This window comes from Oratosquilla oratoria, chromosome 4, assembly GCF_046742065.1.
Source record: "Oratosquilla oratoria isolate Oo_2021 chromosome 4, ASM4674206v1, whole genome shotgun sequence".
NCBI lineage: Eukaryota > Metazoa > Arthropoda > Malacostraca > Stomatopoda > Squillidae > Oratosquilla > Oratosquilla oratoria.
Window position 1 is genome coordinate 7,150,197 of NC_134780.1, and position 10,000 is coordinate 7,160,196.

Consider the following 10,000-nt stretch of genomic DNA (forward strand, 5'->3'; position numbering starts at 1 on the left):
AAGTAACACAATAACAACATCTAAAAATCACCAAGATAAATACTTGGACTCTAATCCGCAAATAAAATATTATCCCTTGCAATAAAATATTTGACAGCCTGGCATTTAACTACAATTGGATTGGATAGTGGTAGCAGTAATGTTAGTTTATCTTCTATTGCCTAGTTCTCCTGTTTTCTTAATTGTAGCTTAGAATAATAAACACAAACAGCCTCGTTAGGGCCAGTAGGCCTGCTGTTGTTTGTTCTTCCTTTGTGTTCCTTTGTGCTCCTCCTCTACTTCTCCTTTTTTTCCCCTCCTCTCTTCTTCCTCTTTCCTCTCTCATCCTCTCCTCCCTAATCTCCTTTTCCTTCCCCTCCTCCTCTTTCCTCTCTCCTCCTCTCCTCCCTAATCTCCTTTTCCTTCCCCTCCTCTTTTATTTTCTTCATCCTACTTCTCTTCTTCCTTCTCATCGTCGCTTTTTTCATTTGCTCACATATTCATTCTCTTCTTTGTAAGCCCATGGATCATGTTGGGAAAAGTATTGCTTTATTTGCTGCCCCCAAGCCAACCTTCTCCCTCTCCCTCCCTCCCTCCCCCATCCTCCCTTTCTCCACCACTCCCGCCTCCCTCTTTTGTTTGTTTATGTTTTCATTTCTTCCTATTTTCTTTTCCCCCTCTTTCTTTCCTCCACCTCCTCCTCCTCTTTCTCCTTCTCTTTCTCTTCCTCCTTCTCCTCCTCCTTACTCTCCACTTTTTCCTCCTCTTTCTCCTATTCTTTCTCCTTCTCCTTTTCCTTTTCCTTCTCCTTCTCCTTTTCCTTCTCTTTATCCTTCTCCTTCTCCTTCTCCTTCTCTTTCTCCTTTTCCTTCTCTTTTCCCTCTTTTCCTCCTTCTTCTCTTTCTTCTCCTTTTTCTCCTTCTCCTTATCTCTCTCCTTCTCCTCCTGTTTTCCTCCTTTTCCTCCTTCTTTTCCTTCTCCTTCTCTTCCTCCTTCTCCTCCTTCTTCCTTCTTTTTCTTCTTCTTCTCCTTCTCCTCCTCCTTCTCCTCCTTCCCCTTTTCTTCCTTCTCTTCCTCCTTTTCCTTTTCTCCTCCTTCTCCCCCTCCGTCCTCTCTTCCTTCTCTTCCTCCTCCTCCTTCACTTTTTCCTCCTCTCCTTCTCTTCTAATTCCTCTACTCCTCTTGTTTCTCGCCCTCCTTGTCTTATTCCTCTTCGTAGTTCTTCTCCCATCCACATTCCCCTTTCTCCCCAACTACATTATCTGTTTGTCTACGCCGCCACATCCCCCCTTCACTTAATTTTGTCTTCCTTCTCCTCTTCCGCTTCCTCTTTTGCTCCTCTTTCTACTTATTCTTTCTGTCTCTTATCTTTCTTATCCGTTCCCTTCTGCCTAGATCTCCATTTTTTCCTTTACTTCCTTTTCTTTTCTTTTCATTCTTTCACCTCTGTTTTTACTCTAATTATTTCTTCCTCTCTTCTGTTACGATTTCTTGTATTTTTTACCTTTCATTGACAACGAAGACGTTAACTATGGCAAAGACTGACAAACAGTGTCGACGATGTAAGCGATGACGTATGTCGTTGACCTAATCTGCGACGTAGGCAATGACAATGACGTAGTCATTGATGTGAATAATGACAACTACTCATATCATAAAATATACAGTATCATTACCATAAATGATTCTGGATAGGGAAAACATTATACATATACATATACATATACACATATACATATACATATACATATACATATACATATACATATACATATACATATACATATACAGTACATATACATATACATATGCATGTGCATATGCATATGCATATGCATATACATATACATATACATATACATATACAAATACATATACATATACATATACATATACATATAAGTACAGTATACATAATATGTAGCCTAGAAATATTATATAATCTAACTTCCCCATATACTTTTGCTCACTGATTTTCTACAGCCAGATAATTAACCATTCTATTTCATACTATAAATAATCATGAACATGATTGATTACAAAGTTTAACTCATTTTTTTCAGATTGCATTCCTGTTACTGCTTTTTTGATACCTTAATAACACTGAAAATTAATTCAAAACGTATTCTGGAATTTTGGTGGGCCAGTAGGCATTGTGGTTGATCTGCATGAGAGAAATGTCTGTGGAGAAACGGGTCACCTTTGCAATCTCCCTGGAATCCTTCGCCGGGTCTACTGTAATTTATTGATTAATTTGGCATTGAATCAATATACATGAAGTGCAGATAAGGAAAATAACACATACATACATACATATACCAGGGCTTTTTCCCCCTTACTAGGGAGGTAGCCAAAAAGGAAAAGGCATAAAATCATTCCCACCCATTTCATCCCTGAAAACACTCCACACCCCTCCACCCTCCCTCCCATCTTAGTTCGAAATAACAATTACAAATGCAGAGGATAACACAAAAAAAAGCATGTAAGCTTATTTCCATTGTGGTCCTCAATAGACAGATTTTCTACACTAAGTTAAACAGACAACAGTGATCCAATACCTGCTGGAATATTGGTACTGAGCTCCATTTTTTAAACCCTGGAAGGGACGAAAATGGAGAAATACCATTGCAGAAAAAATAAAATCCCATTACAAATGGATCTTTCACGTAAATGGTTGAAAATCTACCATCATAAAAAAAAACAAAAAAACAAGAGGAAAAAAAACTGTGCTTCTGGTTTGGTGGTAGATTTTGGGGGTTGAGGATAAAGTAGTTTCGGGGGTCCCTAAGCAGATTTCGTCCCCCCAATTTCCATGTCTGTCCCCGACCAGCCAGATCCTCCTCCCGGATGCAACTGGAGTCTTAAGGCCTGAGGTCAGTAAGGGTACAGAGGCGACATATTGATTGCCTAACTGGAATGCATGAACCACACCAGAGGAATGGAGAATGTGTGTGTGTGTGTGAGTGTGTGTGTGAGTGTGTGTGTGTGTGTGGGGGGGTGATTTACAATGGTCTTGGATCATATGTTGGACTCGTGACCGAGATATACTACCCTCCCGGATGAGAGGTCAGAGCTCACATACTGTCCGCTGTGACCTTAACACACACAAATACACAACTCCCTGCCCACCAGAGTTGGAATATCGGCCAGCATTGCATCAATGCTGAATTCTTTTGGTCCTGGGTGGGACTCGAACTTGGATCAGTGAATTAACTGTCGAAAAATGGTACCACCGTACCATCGAGTCTATCTCTTTCTGTGTATGTGTGTGTGTGTGTGTGTGTGTGTGTGTGTGTGTGTGTGTGTGTGTGTGTGTGTGTGTGTGTGTGTGTGTATGTGTCATTGCCATGGAACTAAGACTACTTCATTTATTCCTGTTGTTACAATGACGGGAAATACATTTTTTTTCTGTTTGCTGTCTTTCAAGGTGCGGTAGCCCAGTAGATACCGTGTCTAACTCACGAGCAGGTGGTCGTGAGTTCGATTCCTGGGACCTGTTGTGGTCTATGTCGCGTTGGTTCCTGACAGCCCTGGACAGGCGGGGAGGCGACACAACATCGACTTGGAAAATCCAGCGGCTTACCACAAATGACAGGGTTTTACTCTACCAGGGGTTTCTCACTTCCCACGGCATGGGAGTGGAATGGTGAGTTCTTAGACCTTTTGGGTCGTGCTGGACAGTTGCTCAACAACATTCAGTTCGAAAAAAAAATTGTAGGTCTTCTGAAAAAAAAACAACTACCGACCTATGTGAATCCCTTTGGTGATTTTTTACTATTATTTATTTGTTATTATTTTTATTTCTATTTTTTTTTCGTTCAAGTCAATGCCAATCAATTTCATCGGTTTAAGAGATGACTCAAATCCTCTGAAGTTAGGCTGAATAAAATCTAGAAAAAAAAACATGGCCATGGTGTAGAAACTATAAATGACATGATTTTTTTTTTTAATTGTTTTTCTTTGTTTTCACTGTGATTGTCGTTCTGTGATCTTATTCACTAGTAAGGAAGCTCTCCATAGTAAAAGGGCTTAAGATATTTACATTAATCTTTTCGTTGCGCTTTAAATGTGTCTGATTAGTGTGTCGCAGTGAGACTGCCTTCTAGCACTCACTCATTCCTGTGATACTTGGGCTTAAAATCCCATGACCTTCACCTAGCTTCTCTACTTTTTGTCGTTGGTGATCGTCTATCATTGCCCTGGGGTTTTTATGCAACCACAGAGAGACTGGTTGCTAACAAAGGTCCTTGTATCGTAATTGTCCAAATCCAACAGCTACTGGTGACTATCACAAATCCTGGCCCTTAAAGCACATAACACAAAGGTGACATCTGTTGCTTTCAGTCAAGTCAGACAACTGTCATTTCTATGTAAAAAGCAAAATACTCTTCTTAGTTCTATTCATAATTTACTTTGTTTTTTTTTTGCGTTGACATGTTAGACACAAAATCTCTCAGGAGTCTATCTTGATGGTGCTGGAATTCGAACATCCTAAATCCACGAAATTCTCTGTACTTCTACATGAACGAAGCCACATGGGAAGTTAAGATATATGAATAATATGTGGAAAATCTTGAGCGATCTTGGACAGGAAACTAAAGTGGGCTAAGGAGGAGTCGAATCGGTGTTTTTCTGATTAATGGTCCGCTACTCTACAAACTAAGGTATTACACAACATCCTCTACAACGCCACCTCGGTGGCGCGTTCTTTAGACTTGTATTTCCTGGCTAATGCCCGATTCGTTTCTCGGACTAAAGACTGGAAAAGGGATAAAACGAGACCAAATTGTCTTATTTACCTCCATGGGATTCCCTTGAAGCGTGTTCCACCATAACAGTGACCGGTTTTACAGAGTTTATTCCTGCATAAGTTTGGAGACTTCAATGCAACTGAGAGGGTAAGGAGGGAGAAGGGAGCTTACAGCCTGACAACAGGAGTCGTCTTCTTTGAAGCAAGGACCTTAAGATACATCAAGATCACGAAGAAGTTGTCAAATTAGCTTCTTTTCTTCTTCTCCTCATTTTCCTCCCCCTTTTCTACCTCCTCCTGTCTATCACTTATTCCTTCACCTACTTTTGATTCCTCCTCTCCTCCTATCCCCCTCCTCCTCTTCTCCTCTTCTCCTCTCCTCTCCTCATCTTTTTCTCTTCTCCTCTTCTCCTCTTCTCCTCTTCTCCTCTCCTCCTCTCCTCCTCATCTCCTGCCCTCCTCTTCTGTCCTCTTCTACCCTCCTCTCCTCCTCATCTCCTGCCCTTCTCTCCTGTCCTCTTCTATCCTCCTCTCCTCCTCCTCTCCTGTTCTCCTCTCCTGTCCTTCTCTCCTCTGATCCTCTCCCCCTCTCCTCCTCTCCTCCTCTCTTCCTCTCCTCCTCTCCTCCTGAACTTTAATTTTTCTCCTCTCTCTCCTTCTCATTTTTCCTCTTCTTCCTCCTCCTCATCTGCTTTCCTTCTGTAGCTTCCTCTCAGGTTTTCTTAGTCTATTAATCTTTTTTTTTTACCTTTTCTTTCTCTTCCTCTTCTTCTTCGTACTTCTCTCTCATGAACTTCAATCTCCTGCTACTTACTACTCCTGTTCTTAGTTCTGGTCTTCCTCCTCTACTATAATCTCCTCCTCCTTCTTCTCTTCTTCCTCCTCCTCCTCCACCTCCTCCTCCTCCTACTCCTCTTACTATTCCTCCTTCTCTTTCTCCTCTTTCTCTTTATTATCATCCTCTTCTCTTGTCTTTCTCCTCCTCCTCCTCTTTATTCTCTTTCTTCTTATCTTTGTCCTCTTTGCCTTGTCTTCTTGCTCCTATTTCTCCCTTGTCATCCTGCTCGTCCTATTTTTTTTCTTCCTCCTCCTCTTCCTACCACTCCTAGTTCTTCTGTTCCTCCTCTTCCTACTCCTCCTTCTCCTCCTGATGGTTCCTCTCCTTAATCTCACTCTCCTCCTTCTTCTGTTCCTCCTCCTTCTTCCCATCTATCCTCTCCTTTTCCTCCTCCTTTCTCCCACCAATCTTCTTCTCCTCTTCCTCCTATTTTTTCCCTCCTATCCTCTCCTACAATTCCTCCTCTTTCTTCCCTTCTATCCTCTCCTCCTTTTCTCCTTCTTCTTCCCTCCTCTCCTGTCCTCCTCTTCTTTCTCCTTCTTCCCCCTTATCCTTTCCTCTTCTTCCTCCTTCTTTCCTCCTGTCTTCTCCTCCTATTCCTCCTCTTTCTTCAGTCTTATCCTCTCCTCCTCTTCTTCCCCTTTCTTCCTTTTTATCCTTTCCTCCTTTTCCTGTTCTCTGTTCCTTCCTATCCTTTCCTCCTCTTCTTCCTTCTTCTTCCCTTTTATTCTCTCCTCTTCCACTTCATCCTTCTTCCCTCCTATCTTCTCCTCTTTTTTCTCTCGTATCCTCTACTTCTCTTCCTCCTCCTTCTTCCCTCCTATCCTCTCCTTCTCTTCCTCCTCCTCCTCCTCCTCCTCCTCCTTCCCTTGTATCCTCTCCTCTTCCTCGCGGAAGACAACACTAATGTCGATCTAATACTCACCTTCTTGTCGTTGTAATCGTTTCGGGCGTAGTGCCAATGATAGGCGTCCAGAGAGTAGGACACTTGGTAAGTGGTCACCCATTCCTCGTCGTCACCTTTCCCTTGCGTCAGCACGCCCGTCACCTGGTAGGGGGAGGAAGAGGGACAACAATCAGGGAGGTCTTGACACGGGGGTAAAGTAGTTATCATACTAGCTAAATTTTTTCTACAACTATTGGAGCTGATTCACAACACACAGCTTCCAGGAAGGAATCTGATTTACTAGAGGAAAATAATTTTCCTCCATTATAGGTATTTTTTGTTCATAAAACAAAATAGTTTGTTACAGTGATTCTACGGCAAAAAAAAAAAAAAAAATAAAAAAAATCGGGAGCATGTGTGGTACTACTGATTAATTGGAAGTTGGAGATAAAATAGACCAATATGATAGCCCCTTCAGTCGGCTCCCTTGGGTGACAACCCAAATGTTTTTCGTTGGGAATTTAGTGTACAGTGTACAAGGCGAGAGGGATTAGTTCTGTGTACAAGGTTGTTTTTGCTTGTGTGTGTGTGTGTGTGTGTGTGTGTGTGTGTGTGTGTGTGTGTGTGTGTGTGTGTGTGTGTGTGTGTGTGTGTGTGTGTGTATGTGTGTGTGTGCGTGCGTGTATGTGTGTGTGATTCACCATGGTCTTGGATTACTTGCTGGACTTATGACCGACAGCTATTAGCCTCTCAGATGAGAAATCAGAGCTCACAGAGCTGTGAAATTATACAATCACACCTCAACTTTTTGCCAAAGGAACGGGCGCGACTTGCACTGCTTAGATAATTCTCAGCTGTGAGCCGGAATCGAACTTGGGACCACTAAGTTTGCAGGCCAACTTGGTACCATTGCCCCAGTAAGACAAACGTGCACGTGTGTATGTTTGTATGCCTGTTGTTATGTACACACACACACACACACACACACACACACACACACACACACACACACACACACACACACACACACACACACACACACACACACACACACACACACACACACACACACACACACACACACACACATATATATATATATATATGCGTGTGTGTGTGTGTGTGTGTGTGTGTGTGTGCGTGTGTGTGTGTGTGTGTGTGTGTGTGTGTGTGTGTGTGTGTGTGTGTGTGTGTGTGTGTGTGTGTGTGTGTGTGTGTGTGTGTGTGTGTGTGTGTGTGTGTGTGTGTGTGTGTGTGTGTGTGTGTACATAACAACAGGCATACAAAAATACACACGTGCACACACACACGCACATATTCATATATATATATGCTTGTGTGTGTGTGTGTATGTGTGTGTGTGTGTGTGTGTGTGTGTGTGTGTGTGTGTGTGTGTGCGTGTGCATCGTGTGTATATATGTGTGTTAAAATGTATGCATGCATAAGTGGGGGAACAAATGTATAAAAATCCTCAACTATGAATAGATAGATTTAATAAGATAAGGTAAATGAATAAATAAGCAAATGAAAATACAAATTAATCAATGAAATGTGTAGAATAGGTGAATACAAATAAGTTAAATAAGATAAACAAATTAATTACCAGTTGCTAAAACAGAACAAAATAGAACAAAATTAAATTAAAAAAACACAGGAAAGCACCACATAATCATTCTACATGAAGCATATCAAGGTAAACATTAACATCAATTCTATTTCCTATGTAAAAAGGATTCTTGCTCGCCAAGTGGATTGGAGAGTCGCTGCTTGCGGCGGAGGTCAAGGTGACGGAAGTTTGAACCCTGCCAACAGCGTGTTGGACCAAGGGCATTGTTACTTAAGTTCCATCCTACAAAGTTCCCTGTAAGGGGCATTGTCTTAGCCTCCTAATATGTATATATATACGTATATATATGTATATATATATGTATATATATATATATACATATATATATATGTGTATATATATATACATATATATATGTATATATATATATATATATATATATATATATATATATATATATATATATATATATATATATATATATATATATATATATATATATATATAATCATCCTTAATAAAGTGGGCGAATCATCATCCTTAATGTGGGCCTCACAATATAATATTGCACAGTTTAATTGACGGTATGGGGATGGTACTGAAGAGTCACACGCGTTTGGGCTGAACATTTATTGTCTTCCATATATTGTGTCATCCTTCAATATCATCCCTACATCGTCAATAATACTGTACAATATTGCGCAAAAATATTGATCGTTTAGGGCCTGGTTAAGATATTCTCACAAACACAATGATAACCTGATTCAGATGTAGGGGCGTGCCTGTACTGAGAGTGTTAAGGCTATCTCATATACCCCTTTTTAGGTTCGGTGCTCTCTTCTATAGGACCTCTTTGTCGTATTGCGTCAGAATATTTCACTCAGCAAAGAGAGCTTTACCGCAATGAAGAAGATAGCTGGGATAGTCAGGGACAGCAACACTAGTTTCGTATTTAAGGACTTGTAAATAATGCAGCTTGCTCCGAGTGGGTTTTCACTGTGTTAGATTACGCGTCTTTGAATAGGCGAACTATCTGTACATTATGACCTCTTACGTTGAAACGGTTCATATGTTTCGTTCTTCCCTTCGCCAGTCGATTTTATTCAAATAAAGGCTGAAGAATTTAAGCACGTTTTAATTGGCTGATACATTTGACACTTCGTCCTTCCTCAAACCGCGTACACAGAGTCGTCAGAATATAACAAACTGACCCTTATACTAATGAAGAATAAGGGTCAAGATTGCATCACAGGTTGACGCAGCCTCACGCACACATGCAGGGTGCAAAGACATTGTATAAGGAGGTGAAACCACGTGGCCATAGAACAAGTGAAACCGTCCTTATTGGATTCGGATCGTCTTAAGAAGGAGTTAAACCTTTTGATGCTATTCATTGTTTATTAATTTGTTTTGTCTGTTGCCAGGTGTTTTTATTCAACCAGAAGAAGCATCCGCGTAGTGCAATGATCAATCTTAATTAATCAACTTCTTTTCTATCGGGTTTAGTCAGTTTCGTGTCTGTAGACTATCTCGATTACTTCCTAACCGGGTGGCACTTTCCTTATTATATTTAACCATTGAAATAATTGATGTAAATACACAATTAAAAACCCAAGTTCACAAAAAATGAATAATCACATAATGTGGTATAATATACATATATATATATATATATATATATATATATATATATATATATATATATATATATATATATATATATATGCTTTGACACTGTGACATGCTGATGAATGTGAAAAAAGAAGTCACGGTTCTAGTTCCGAGTTTTTTTTTTTTTTTTTTTTAGTTTATTCCTGATCAGTTTCGCTCATTGCTTCTTCAGAAGAATCATAGAGCAAAACCGGTCAGAATAAACTAAAAAAACTCGGTACTAGACCCGAGACTTCTTTTTCCACCAATATATATATATATATATATATATATATATATATATATATATATATATATATATACAAAAGA

General features: G+C 40.2%; 1 protein-coding gene across 2 annotated transcripts in view; it reads right to left on the reverse strand.

Annotated features, from left to right (window-relative positions):
* The window catches only part of LOC143024271 (lactadherin-like), a 944,392-nt gene that overhangs the window by 362,499 nt on the left and 571,893 nt on the right, over positions 1-10,000 (reverse strand). For both annotated transcript variants that reach the window (XM_076183060.1, XM_076183059.1), the window contains exon 4: positions 6,493-6,615. In XM_076183060.1, the coding sequence (XP_076039175.1) occupies positions 6,493-6,615 (123 nt within the window). The remainder of the gene's footprint in view (positions 1-6,492; positions 6,616-10,000) is intronic.